Source organism: Brachyistius frenatus, unplaced genomic scaffold (assembly GCF_029030835.1).
Source record: "Brachyistius frenatus isolate BFR_SWC_R1_liver_20210118 unplaced genomic scaffold, ASM2903083v1 Contig_351, whole genome shotgun sequence".
NCBI classification, from domain to species: domain Eukaryota; kingdom Metazoa; phylum Chordata; class Actinopteri; family Embiotocidae; genus Brachyistius; species Brachyistius frenatus.
The window spans coordinates 92,843-107,500 of record NW_027210950.1 but is presented as its reverse complement, the minus strand read 5'-3'; the positions used below and the strand labels follow the sequence as shown (position 1 = coordinate 107,500).

The window sequence follows — 14,658 nt, the reverse complement described above, 5'->3', positions numbered from 1 at the left end:
TGTGTGTGTGTGTGTGTGTGTGTGTGTGTGTGTGTGTGTGTGTGTGTGTGTGTGTGTGTGCTGCTGCAGTGCCAAGGGCAGAGATGCTGCCGATGTGGCGTCTCTCTCTCTCTTTGACGCAGGTCTAACATGTCTGCTAACTGTCACCAGAATGACTTTAATTCAATGTAAGGGGCCACACACACACACACACACACACACACACACACACACACACACACACACACACACACACACACACACACACACACACACACACACACACTCACACACACACAGTATTGTGAATGAAGTACAGCTGCTCCTGTTTCTGAGAGTTTTCCAACAAGTCCTCAGATAAACTTAAATATCAATAAATAACACGTTAATGGTGGGAAAATATTCCAGTCCAGGTTCTGTCCATCATCTACACCTGCTTCATCCTGAGTGACACCGAGCGATTCTGCGTGATCCTGGTTGTGATTGACAGGTCGTTAAGGCTGAAACGGGATGTTTCACTCACATTCAACCCAAAACAGAAGATCTACAGAACCTGAAGAATCACACGTTCACACCATTCAACAAGTCTGAAACCAGTTTAAACCCAGTCCAGAATAAAGTCTAGAACCAGTCCAGAATAAAGTCTAGAACCGTGTCTAGAATAAAGTCCAGAATGCCGTTGCAGAGGCAGAAGTAAAAGTTAGTTGCGGTTCCACTTTGGTTTCTTCGAACTGTGACAGGAAACAGAAGGTAAAATAAGAAAATGGAGAATTGAGGTCACTTTGACCTTTGACCTCCAAAATCTAACCAGTTCATCTCCGAGTTAACATTTGTGCCAAATCTGAAGAAACTCCATCGATGTGTCCTCGGAGAAATATCACGTTTATGAAAAAATGAAACCATAAAAAACCACAATCATTTTAACGACTTCACAGTTCTTTCTTTAGTTTCTATTAATCCACATCAGATTCGGGGGATTTATGGAAACCATTTCCCTCCCAAGACCCCGAACGCTGCTCAGCGACACGCTGGAACAAACTCCTGAGTCAAACTGGCAGGTCGCAGCGAGGATTTGGACGAAGAGGCGGAGCATGTGGACGAGTTTACGACACAAATCAGGAAACAATAAAAAAAGAGTTACTGAACAAGTGTGAAGAGTTTCTACTTCCTCTGTTTGGACCTCGGCATCAATTTAACTTCCTGCTGCTGCACACACACACACACACACACACACACACACACACACACACACACACACACACACACACACACACACACACACACACACACACACACACACACACACACACACACACACACACACACACACACACACACACACACAGAGGCACAGCCAAAGTGTAAAATGGCCAAAGGCGCTTCCATCTCGCCGTGTGTGTCCTAAAACAGTCTATTTCAGTCGTGGCTCGCTGCAGGAAATGGATTCAGGCGTGTGTACACACACACACACACACACACACACACACACACACACACAGACACACACAGAGACACACACACACACACACACACACACACACACACACACACACACACACACACACACACACACACACACACACACACACACACAGAGACACACACACACACACACACACACACACACAGACACACACAGAGACACACACACACACACACACACACACACACACACACACACACACACACACACACACACACACACACACACACACACACCTTGCAGACTCGGAGCACATAAATGAGACCGAGATGATGCAGAGCACTCAGTAATAGAGAGTCAGACTCCCCCCCCTCCTCCTCCTCCTCCTCTGATCTGCAGCACCCTCCTCTGGCGGGGCTGAAAACTGCAGCCCACTGTTATTTATTCAGTTTTACACTTTCTGCCTCTTTGAAACCTCGTTTAACTCTATTTTATTTTGTTTTATTTTATAAATGTCATGTTGTGTGATTAATTTATCTTTTTACGCATCTAATTTAGTTTTTATTTGATCTTTAAACGGCCTTTTAAGGTGGTTTTATGTTCCTTTGTCTGTTTCTATGTGAAGCACTTTGAGCTGCTTTACAAATAAAGTTTTGTTTATTAAATTAATATTGCGTTGATTAATATTAAAAACTGAAACCCTTTTCTGTTCTTTATGAGCCTTTGATTAACTTCAATTTTTTTTGCAAACTACTGTGTTATCTTTTGAATCTGTATTTTAGTTCCATTTTATCATGTTTTTTTATTGGACCGTAATTAGATTTTGTTCTTGTTTCTGAGTGGGATGTTTACATGAAGCTGCATGAAAATCCAAACTTCACAACAACAACAACAACAACAACAACAACAACCTGCCTCTCTGACTTCCTCTGAGTGTTTCTGTCGTCTTGAAACAGGAAGTTAAAATGTTCACGACGAGTAAACACACTGAAGAGTGTCGACACGAGCAGACTCCCTCTGACACACACACACACACACACACACACACACACACACACACACACACACACACACACACACACACACACACACGCGGCGCTCTTTGCGTCTTAAAGCATGTATTATTGATCGGAACAAGCAGCGGTGAAGTGGAGCGGTGCTGCAGCTTTGTTGGAGGGCAGAGCAGAGAGTTAGTCACTTAGCAGCCCGACAGGAGGTTTGTTCACGCTCGTGTTCTCACACTGAGGAACGGGCTGCATGTTTGTCCTGATACTTGAGTGTGTGTGTGTGTGTGTGTGTGTGTGTGTGTGTGTGTGTGTGTGTGTGTGTGTGTGTGTGTGTGTGTGTGTGTGTGTGTGTGTGTGTGTGTGTGTGTGTGTGTGTGTGTGTGCGTGTGTGTGTGGAAATCAGCTGTTAACATCTTGTGCGACAGGTCAGACACCCTGAGCTCTAAACACCCGCTGGAAAAATCAACAAATCAATCGGCGACCTGCCTGTTTATACACAGGCCTGACAGTGTGTGTGTGTGTGTGTGTGTGTGTGTGTGTGTGTGTGTGTGTGTGTGTGTGTGTGTGTGTGTGTGTGTGTGTGTGTGTGTGTGTGTGTGTGTGTGTGTGTGTGTGTGTGTGTGTGTGCGTGCGTGTGTGTGCTGACCAGAGTTCAGCAGCTCCTGCTCCATCACTCCGCAGCCCAGCACCTCCATCCATTCGCCCTGGAAACGCACCTCCATCTCAAAGGACGGGTGAGTGAAGGGGAAGAAACAGTCGACCCACCGGACCTCCAGATCTGTGGGGGTGGTGGTGGTGGTGGTGGAGGGGGGTGGGGGGAGTAGAAAAGAAGAAGAAGAGGAGGATGAGGAGGTAAGAGATGAAGAAGGATGAGGAGAGGGAAGAAGAGGAGAGAGATTGATTCGAGGATGAAGATGAGGAGGGTAGAAGGTGTCACCCTTGTTGCCAGTGTGGAGGTGAAGCTCCTCCTCCTCCTCCTCTAGCTCCTCCCCCTCTCACCTGCTCCAAACAGCTGAGCGACGAGTCGGGTCAGCGTGCGTTTCAGGTCGAACTGCAGCAGCTTCACGGCCTCCAGACTGTGAGTCTCCTGCTTCTCTGGAGTCCGCCGCCCCCCCTGCTCCAGCAGGGACAACTCCTCCCCGCTCCGCACCTCCGAGAACAACTGGGAGACGCCAGGTGGGGGTTATGTTTGATGTTTTCTTTTTGTTTTTATAGAAATGTAGCTGCGAAACACGTTCAAGCCCTCCATACCTCGTGGTTGGAGAACAGTCGGACTCCCTCCATCTGGTGGAAGACGGGGTAGTGACTGGCGTCGATCTCATCACGTCTGTAAACGTCTCCCGCCAATAGGAAGGCGTCCAGGCCCGACCTCACCAGCTCCCTCTGGTGGGCGGACGTGTGAGCGCGGAGCATCGTTGTTCTACTCTCCAACACAAACGAGGTGATCGACATATTTTAAAGTCTTTTTTGTCCCTCGATCCCTGACATCTCTGAGCTCGTGTTGCGGTCGCTCACCTGTTCAGGTAGTAGTTGTCGCCTCGCTTCCTGCTGGGGTGGTCGGGCGGGATCAGCAAGCTGTCAGTCAAACACGCAAAGACTCATCTTCACCAATCACCGTGGTAATTTATTAAAAGTCAACGTGTTCGGTTCAAAAACAAACAAAGAGTTTTCAGGTTCACCTCTTTGACTGATGATACTTCAGTTCAGTTCAGTTTGCTCTTCAAAAATATTATTTATATTAAACAAGGCAGACAAAATGTTAGTAAACAGAACTGACTTTAAATAGTTTTTATGATAATGTGCTGAAGATATGAGGTGTGTTTCCACTGTGGGAATCCTCGAGGAACAGGAACCTTTTGAGGCGTTGATTGACTCAGTTAAGATGATGAATTAGTCGTGAAGCTGCTGACCTGTCGAAGTTCTGCTCCACGGTGACCACCGGACTCAGGTTGTCGTGGACGGAGAACAGCGGGTTTCCCCAGCGACCGGTGTAGGCGCTGAGAACGGGAAAAAAAACAGGCGTTAGTCGTGATGACTCCGACTCTGATGTGTTGTTGGTTTGTTTCATATCTGGATGAGTTTGACCGTAATTCACATATTTGAGCTCTCCGATCAGTAATGGCATTGATATTCAGGGTTCAGCAGCACAATTAACAATTTTTCTTAAATGCATTTCAGCCTTTGGATTCCAAACAAAAAGTTTGAACGAAACAAAAAGCAACTAAAAATGAAGTTTTGTAGAAAATCTTGAATTAAAACTCAAAGTAACGGCAGTAACAGATCGATTTATTAACCAGAATATTTAGGGCAGATTAAACCTTAACGTACTATTCTTGATAAAAAAAATATTCATGTTGTAAATATATCGCAGAGTCCAGAGTTTCCAAACAGAAAAGCTGACGTGTTATTTTTGCTGTCTATCATTGAAAACACAACAGGGGAAGAAAAGCAGCAACTGATGAAGTTTTCAGCTTGTTTGAAAATGACCCAGCAGCCCTCAGGTCTCCTCATCATCTGCTGTCCTGCTGCCATCAGATCATACAGGATTTTCTAAAGAGTAAAGTTCACGACCTGTTAAATGGCAGAGTGATAAACCACTGTCAGCCCACGCTCCCTGAGACTGCTTAATGACTTATTAATGCAGATTAATGCGCCCACAGCTGTGTGCGTGTTGGTTTTGTGATGTGCGGAAGATCACCGGCAGCTCTAACGACGTTCCCCTGCAAACCTTTATTCCCGGCGCTCCCTGCAGACGCACCGAGCCTGCAGAGACGCGTCAGCACTTTGTGCTCCGGAAATAAAGACAGCTCACCGCCGGAGAGACAGATTCAGAGGACAAACCGGGGGAAGGTGGACAGGATGTCCCAGGACACGATCACACTCGCAGGACATTTCAGAGCTGACGCAGTGGAACCAGACTGAAGGCTCATCCACAGAGTTCGTAGACAAAACTTGAAATAAGGTCCTTTTCCCTACAAGTCATCTGATCTGGTGACATTTGAGCAGTCATGATCCATCTGTCCATCTCATCCTCTCATCCAGAGTCAGGATACTTTCTCATGAAGGTAGGTATCCCTTACCTTCAGACGTAGGTGCAGCCTAGACTACCTTTAGGTGCTGGTAGTTCCTCCAACCTAAAGTAGTTCCTCCAATCTAAAGGTAGTTCCTCGAACCTAAAGGTAGTTCCTCCAACCTAAAGGTAGTTCCTCGAACCTAAAGGTAGTTCCTCGAATGTAAAGGTAATTCGTCAAACCTAACGGTAGTTCCTCGAACCTAACAGTAGTTCCTCCAACCTAAAGGTAGTTCCTTGAACGAAAAGGTAGTTCCTCCAACCTAAAGGTAGTTCCTTGAACGTAAAGGTAGTTCCTCCAACCTAAAGGTAGTTCCTCGAACCTAAAGGTACTTCCTTGAATGTAAAGGTAGTTCCTCCAACCTAAAGGTAGTTCCTTAAACGTAAAGGTAGTTCCTCGAATGTAAAGGTCGTTCCTCGAACCTAACGGTAGTTCCTCGAACTAAAAAGGTAGTTACTAAAACCTAAATGGTCATGACTCAAACATTTGGGATCGGTTCTGGAACCGAAAGGTTTTGGTAGTTACTCGGCAACAGTTGCCAAAAACTGATTGGTTGACGACTTTTTCTGTTGCCTACCTGTAGAAGTGAGCTTTGATCCGCTCCTTGATCAAACAGAGAGGATGGTGGGATTGATTGTGAAGGTTGCGGCCCACCTTGGCCAAGATCTTTGGAGAGATGTTGGTGAAGTCGTCACGGGGGTAGGAGTGGCCTAGCACCTCCACCGAGTCCTGGCCTATCGCAGACCGGGGGACGTGGCCATCGTTGCTGAGGCGTCTGCATGATGCTGCACGGCCGTTGGTCCAGAAATCTGACAGGAGGCGGTGAAGCAGAGGGCGGGGCCAGGGCTGAAGGTAGGGGAGGAACGACGGGCCGAGTATCATGATGATCAGTCCATGGAGCTGGAAACACACAAGAGACCAAAGACAGTGAACACACCGCTTCCTGCTGACCCAAATACTCTCCACAACCACCCATGTGTATTAATCCACCACTGAAAAAAGCCCCGGAACTAGTTTTCTATAAGAAAAAAAAATTCCTCTTTCTCCATCACAAAAAGCCAAAAGGTTCTATTTCTTTTACCTCTTTGATTGATAGTTGTCACTAGAGGGCAGCAGAACTCCTACATAAGCTTCATCCCCAAAATAAATGGGTAAAACAAAAAGCTGCTTATTTCAGCATCCAACATTTACAGAGTTTCAAACTTTCTATTTAGCAGCCAGAAGTGCCCATATTTGGATGACAATACTATGCCCCGCCCACCAATAGCAGAAACCTGACTGCAACACGGGCCTGTCAATCAAACAGCCCTGCCCCCAAACATAGCTGTGTTTGAGTCCTAATATGTAATTAATTATTTCCAGAAGGAGGAAGTTTATGACGCCATGATGACTGGAAACATTTACTGACTTCGTATTTTAGGAGAGAACTGGATGTTTTTTCACTGGGAGTCTGTTGGAGCCCCTAGTGGACCTCAGTGGTACTACACTTTAAGGCATTTCCACATCGCACTCACTTTTCAGACGAAAAAGCTACGTCCCCTTTTCTATACAGTCAATGCTTTGTGTCCATCGACCACCAGTTTTAAACATTGGACTCTTTAGCTGCTAAATGCTCCATCGTGTCCACCAGCTCCGTTTGAGTGTTTGCTGAACAATCAGAGAGGCTTCAGATTCACTCGCGGCGGGGAGGAAGACGAGTGGGACGTGAATCAGAGGCGTAAAAAATAGAGGTCAGAGGAGGCGACGGCTGCGTTTATAATTGCACTAATGGACGAAACATCGCAAACGGCAGAGGTTCAAATGAGGCTCGCTGCTTCTTTCCATCATTTATCCTCTGACAGGAGACGACACCATCGCCCTTTAATCCGTCCCCCTCAAATATTTGTCCGTTTCCAAACACACACACACACACACACACACACACACACACACACACACACACACACACACACACAAGAGCATCCCTGAAAAAGACAAAGGGTGTTGCATTGCAGTGGCATTGCAGCAAAATGGATTATTGTTCCTAAATCCATGAAGCTTTTACCTCTGCTCTGCTGCTGGTGTCATATTACACTGGACTGGACAGGGCAGCACTGAGGTCACACACACACATACACACACACACACATATATACACACACACACACACACACACACACACACACACACACACACACACACACACACACACACACACACACACACAGGTCCAGGTACACTTCAAGGTCATCTTGACTTCGCTGAGATTAAAGTGAAACAAAGGAGGAGTTTCACCTGCAGGCTTCGATGTTCCTCACACCGGATGAAATGAAGATCCGATGAAAGCTGTGAAACCCCCCCAAAAAAATGATCCATCTGAGGAATATGAATGCGTTCAGTAAAGGTCACGGCAGCCCGGCCATTATTTGTCTTGTGCGCGGTGTTCATAATTTGTCTGAAGACAGGCGCTAAAGGTTATATAAAGATGGAAAAAACATCCTCTCTACGGGGCGTAAACGTGTTCGCGGGGTTTTTTGCTAGCATCACGAAGATGAATACATGTTTTTACGAGGAGGTATTTCATACAGCCAACATCGTCATCATGTGCTTTATGTTTGTTATCGTAGCTCAGAGTCATTTAACGTCTAACATGTGGAGTCCCACAGGGCAGCGCGTTGGGTCCCTTTATGTTCTAATAACCTGGAATTTGCTTGTTGTGATGGTTTAAGATTAAAAGTTTGGCTTTCTTGAAGAAATTGTATTTTCTTGATTCTTGTTGTTCTGGTTTGTACCCTCATGGTTGAAATACACTTATTGTAAGTCGCTTTGGATAAAAGCGTCAGCTAAATGAAATGTAATGTTATGTAAAATCCCGCTAACCACCCAAACTCCTCTCTCTTTGAAGCCAGCCCCTAGTGGCCCTAAATGGTATTACACTATAAAGGGACTTTCACTTCGGCCTCATTTCTAGACCCCCCCCCCCCCCCCCCCCCCCCCCCCCCCCCCCCCCCCCCCCCCCCCCCCCCCCCCCCCCCCCCCCCCCCCCGGAAGCCACATCCACTTAAATATAAAGTCTATGGAGGGGACTGACTTGCTGCTGGGGCCTCGAATGGCCACTCAAGGAACTGCAGTTTTTGGCTTTACTTTTTAGCCTGGGAGGTTGGCTCAACATAACAACTAGTCAGTAAACGATCTCATTCCTAAACACTCGTTATTCACCAAATATGACTGACTTTTAGAATTAATTACAACTTTTCCAAACAAACTTTTTTTGTTTGCTTTGTTTTTCGATGACTAACTACCAGCAAAAGGCAAATTTATTGTTAACGGTCACATATTAAAGTGGGAGATTATTCATTGAATCTATCAAAAGTCAGACATTATTAAAAGTCCAAAATAACATCTCCCTCCCCCCCGCCTTCCTCCCGGCTGCTCTTCCTCTTCGGGACTCTGCCCTTCCCTCTTAGCATGTGATCGCCACCATATGTCTGTTCCCGTGGCACCGAAAACACGACCGCCACACGTCCACATACGTGACGTCTCCGCACACAGAGCCACATGTACAGCAATGTTTCACACGGAGAGATGAAATGTTAAATAATAATAATAATCTGTTTTGATGGGTCCACAAAACATCGGCCTTTAACACCAGAGATGTTATGCTATGATTTTAGTTTTAATTATCGACCGATCTGAAAAGAAAGTTCAGTTTTCTGTCACTTTATTTCAGCTTTAACAGTTTAAAGTCAGAATTTCTCACCCAGCGTTAATAAAACATGAAGCTTCACTTGTTTAACTTCTATTTTAGGCGTTCAAACAGCCAAAAACCAGCGGCAGGTGATAACATCGTGACCTCTGACCTCTCCACTGAGGCCAGTGTGTGACCCCAATCTATATCAGAGCAGTGAAAGGAAAGAGAAGGAGATATTTCTGAGGAAACATTCACGTGGAGGTTTTAAACATGTGAACTCAGTTCAGACTTTAACGGGTCTTGTGGGGGCGTCGCTGCCGACTGGCTGCCGGTCGGTAAAACACGTCTTCACGTCGTGTCCGGTGACGCAGCCGAGACCACAGAGAGCACAAAGCTGCAGACTTAATTCCCCCAGAGGCTTCACACTTTTCACAGATGTACTTTCTAACCTGCAGCTACACCTGCGCTGATTTATGACTCAACGCCCCTGACAGCTGTGAGGTCAGCCGGAGTTACCAGAATAAAACATCAGACTGAAGACAAGAGCTGTGAGAAAATCAACTGCACAACTCTTTAGAACTGCTTCACGTACTTAATAATCAGCAATTATCCCTCAATAATTCTGCTACGTTTGAACCACAAATAACAGAAGCTAGCAGCGGTAGAAGAAGTACGCGGGACGATGAATATGTTCAGAGAGTGTTTCCTTTTGAACGCAGCACAGTGATGCACACGGAGCAGCAGGAACGTGAACATCAGTGATGTCACCACGGACCTGAAACTGCAACAGAAAATCTTCAACATGCCCATTTATAGTCAAGTGTTCCTAAACCCATGCAGTGATTTCCACTACAGAATCTGGGCTGGATTTTTTTGTGTGTCAAACTGTGTAAACAGTCAACAGAGAACCTTGAAAGTCTTCAGAAAGTCTACGGCGATGAAGCGACGAGCCGGGTGATGTGTTCTGATGACATCACGTTTCAAGAGGGGCGGAGCTTCACCGTCCGAGACCGAAGAGGGCATCAGGTCAGGAGACACCAGCTGGGTTTTACTGTGAATTCGTCTCCCAGATTCAGACTGTCAACACCGAGTTCCACCGGGACCTTCTGAGGCGTCTGAGGGGAAAACATTCGCTGTGAACCACCTGAACTGTGGCGCCATGTCAACAGGCTTCTCCAACATGGGCCCTCAGGGGGCCCGATCCAGTAGTGGAAATCACTGCATTGGCTCAGGAACACTCGGCTGTGAGCGGGCGTGTTGAAGATTTTCTGTTGCCCAAAAATTTGACCCAAAATCTGAAGTTTCTCGGCTCCAGTTTGATCTATTTCTGCCCTGTTGACCTAATCAATAAAAATGGAGGAGGGCACTGGAGAGTAAAGCTGAGTGTTATGGGATCTCCACTGGAGAGTTTGACTCATCTAGACGTAATTTGTTCTTTTTTTTATTTATTTTTTATCGCTGGATAACCGTTTTCATTAAACCTCTTTTTTCTTTTATTATTGCACAAATCAGAGCTAATACAGCACCGGGTATAAAAACTCGGATAGATTAGTAAATAGCTGGCAGATGAAATGTGCGTCGATGTAAGCAGATCTGGAGGAAGCGAAGCCTGATTCATCATGTGTGAAAGTTGCTGAGATAATCCCTTGTTTGTTTGCCAAGAAGTTGTTCTGACTAAGCGGCGTGGCATCAGCCAACAGTGAGGCTGTGATGTGACTTCTGACGCCGCCAGCTGATGAAAAGGTGGGAAAAGGAAAAAGGAGACGCCGCCAAGGACAAGCTGCAGAAACAACAAAAAAACAGCCACCGCACGTCAAAAACACGGAGAGAGATGACGCTCCGACGAAAACTGCAGGAAAATACGACCCTGCACAAAAAAAAAAAAACTCAGCGGTCGCCAAGGTTACGGTGTCGCATCAGGACCACGTGATGCAATGGATGTCAGTCAAACAATAACTTCGGCACCAGACGGGTGACATGCCGCGACACAAAGATATGAAGCACACACACACACACACACAGACAGACACACACACACAGACAGACAGACAGACAGACAGACAGGCATGCACGCACGCACGCACACACACACGCACGCACACACACACACACACACACACACACACACACACACACACACACACACACACACACACACAGCAGCTTTAGTGCAGAGGGATTCATTCAGCCTGTAAAAACTGACACCCTGATCGAGGGAGGTGATAAATTACAGACTGCAGAGACAGCAAGGCAGGCGGAGGCCTATGGAGACATACACTGTATATAGAGTGTGTGTGTGTGTGTGTGTGTGTGTGTGTGTGTGTGTGTGTGTGTGTGTGTGTGTGTGTGTGTGTGTGTGTGTGTGTGTGTGTGTGTGTGTGTGTGTGTGTGTGTGTGTGTAAAGATGGCTGCAGAAACAACCCTCAGAAAGTCAAAGTTTATGTTTGCATATAAGCGTTTTATAAAGTTTTCTTGCTTTCTGCAGGTGAAATATCTCGAGTCTCTGTAACAGCATTATTTCAATATGTTGCAACTTAATTAAACGTATTGTAGGTTTGTTTTGCACTAATCACAAGAGGTCAAAGGTCATTTCCCTCGAGAGCAGAGACTTGGGAAGGTTTATGATTTCAAAATTTTCCACTTGTCAATAAAAAAAATGCAAAAAATCAAATAGTTTATGAAGAAAAACGTAGCAGGAAATAAAAAATAAAAAGAACAGAACTCCATGATGTCACACCTCGAACACACAATCCGTTTCTGAGCCGTCGTCGTTCCTACAGAGAACACAGGGTGGTCACGACTGTGTGTGTGTATCTGTCTATGTGTGTGTGTGTGTGTGTGTGTGTGTGTGTGTGTGTGTGTGTGTGTGTGTGTGTGTGTGTGTGTGTGTGTGTGTGTGTGTGTGTGTGTGTGTGTGTGTACATACTCATGTTACTCATGTTGTGGGGACAAAATTCAAATATCTACAATGTAAATTACTAAAATGAAGGATGAAGACTTGGTTTGAGGTCAGGGTAACGTTAGGTTAAGTTAAGGTTGGGTTAAGACTAAAGTCAGGTTTAGTGTGAGATTAAAGTCAGGTTAAGATAAACAGTGAATCCTCTTTGACTCCTCAGTTGGTTAAACAGCAGCAGAGTTCGTAGGCGTCAGGATCTGTCGGAGGTCTGATTCATTTCACACTGACGGACGAGGTGACAGAGGACATTTTAAACCTTGTATGGACGGCTGCCCCGGAGGAGGAGGAGGAGCAGGAGGAGGAGAGGAGCAGGAAGAGGAGGTGCGAAGGCTCCTGTGTCACGACGAGGGCTTTCCTCGTGAGGGCGACGTCCTCTGAAGTGATGGAAACACGAGAGTGAGCGAACAGGTGGCGTCTCCCTCTCTCTCTCTGCGGGAGTGTCAGCGTCCCTCGCCCCCTCCCATCAGAGGGAGTCCCTCTCTGGCACCGTGACCACTTCCTGCTCCGCTTCCTGTTCCCGACACGACACGCCACGCTCGCCAACACGGACGGTTACACAACCTGCGAACACCTGCTGCTGCTGTTAGTGAATGAACGGACAGAAAACGGACAAGGCTCGTCTTCACTCTGATTTATTTACACAGCCAACGCAAATTTATGTAAAAAATAAACCTCCACAACAGGATATTTTTGGGATGTTAGTTCTGACAATCAAGAAAACGGATCACAAGATGATTTAATCGGCTGAAATTGTGTCCGCACAGAAAAAGTTCCCATTTCAATAACTGATCAAAGGTTTGTGATGGTAAAAGATTTCTGGAGAAATTAATTGTAGAAAATAATTTTAAAAAACAGGCAAAAAAAATGCAAATACATGAAATAGAAATGTGCTCAGGACATGATTGATCCATGCTGTGAATCAGACTGTTAATGTTTCTGATCATCAACATCAAAACTAAAACAATGTTGGTTCTTGTTTTAGTTTTTGCGAAAATTTCCCACAAACTCAAAAATTGTTATCAAAACAATCACAAAAAAACTCCCAGAGGGACCAATAATAATAATAATAATAATTACAGTGGAAAAACTATTGATTCGGTTCAGAAAAATGATCGTCGATCATCTCATATTTGCGGCGTTTGAACGCACCGACGTGTTTAATGGAGCTCCGGATCGCCGGCTCTGTTCTGACTCTCGTCGTCACCGTGAATCAGTGAAATTAATAAAGTTGGAGAGATTGAAGTTTCATTCTCTTCTTCCTGCCGAGGTTGTTTCATAAAATGCTGTATACACGCAGCCATAAAGCAGGACAGCTGCAGGATGTGTGTGTGTGTGTGTGTGTGTGTGTGTGTGTGTGTGTGTGTGTGTGTGTGTGTGTGTGTGTGTGTGTGTGTGTGTGTGTGTGTGTGTGTGTGTGTGTGTGTGTGTGTGTGTGTGTGTGTGTGTGTGTGTGTGTGTGTGTGTGTGTGTGTGTGTGTGTGTGTGTGTGTGTGTGTGTGTGTGATAAGTTGGCCGGCAGGCCAGCCGAGCTGCAGCAGGATTTATAGGAGCTGTAGTCGAACTGATCGGCCGATACGGTGGCGTTTATTTAAAACAGCGTGTCCTGGAACGACCTCACATCCATCACCCCTCCTTCCTCCTCCTCCTCCTTCCTCCTCCTTCCTCCTCCTCCTTCTCCTTCTCCTTACCCCCCTCTTCCCTCCTCCTGTCACTTTAAAAAAAAAGCCATAAACTCCACATCCTCCCCTCTAAATCTGCACCATGGCTCCTCATTCCTCCACTAATACACTCCTTCCTCCTCTTCCTCCTCCTCCTCCTCCTCTTCACACCTTAATAAAGCCGAGGATGTGGATGTGATGCTCTGAGAGGCAGGCGGCTTTTTGACAAGCAGCATTAGATAAAACCTGCAGAAATAAAAAAGAAGGAGGGTTTCACAGAGATGAAGAGGAGGAGGAGGAGGAGGAGGAAAGGAAAGGAAAGAATAAACAAGGAAAGCAAATAAAAGAGAACATCACACAAGAGGAGGAGGAGGAGTGTTTGACATGATGAAGAAGGGGGGGGGTTATGGTCGGAGGAGAAAAGTGCTGATGCTGCAGGTTTCTGCCACCCGGCAGCTCCGCTCATACATCCAATTTGTTTCTCTCCACTGTGTCACTCACACTCACACACACACACACACACACACACACACACACACACACACACACACACACACACACACGTCAGAGTCCAGTTAAACGAGGGACAGGAAAACACAGAACTTCTGTTCACAAAATTGTTTGCAGAAAAAACTTGGGAACTTTGCAAAATTTTAAGCTGCCGCAAATCTTCCAGAGATTGTGAGAATTATTTCGTGGAGCAACTAAATTATAGCGAAAGAACTTGAGGATCTTTGAAACCGAAACAAAGCCACCGTGTTGGTAGAACCGACGTTATCGATCCGTCCGATTCCTTCTCATCGTGACACCGGTTTTCTTCATCATCTCATGATTGTTTTACAGAAGCTCGGTCCGCTCGGCGCCGTCAGGAAACTCCATCATCACGAGTCCAGA

The 14,658-nt window shown here is 46.0% G+C and overlaps 1 protein-coding gene across 1 annotated transcript in view; it reads right to left on the bottom strand.

Annotated features, from left to right (window-relative positions):
- The window catches only part of fars2 (phenylalanyl-tRNA synthetase 2, mitochondrial), an 83,063-nt gene that overhangs the window by 60,842 nt on the left and 7,563 nt on the right, over window positions 1–14,658 (bottom strand). The window contains exons 3-8 of the mRNA XM_069723935.1: window positions 6,058–6,380; window positions 4,320–4,406; window positions 3,925–3,984; window positions 3,661–3,829; window positions 3,409–3,571; window positions 3,056–3,187 (exon numbers count right to left, since the gene is read on the bottom strand). Of these exons, the coding sequence (XP_069580036.1) occupies window positions 3,056–3,187; window positions 3,409–3,571; window positions 3,661–3,829; window positions 3,925–3,984; window positions 4,320–4,406; window positions 6,058–6,362 (916 nt within the window). The 5' untranslated portion in view covers window positions 6,363–6,380. The remainder of the gene's footprint in view (window positions 1–3,055; window positions 3,188–3,408; window positions 3,572–3,660; window positions 3,830–3,924; window positions 3,985–4,319; window positions 4,407–6,057; window positions 6,381–14,658) is intronic.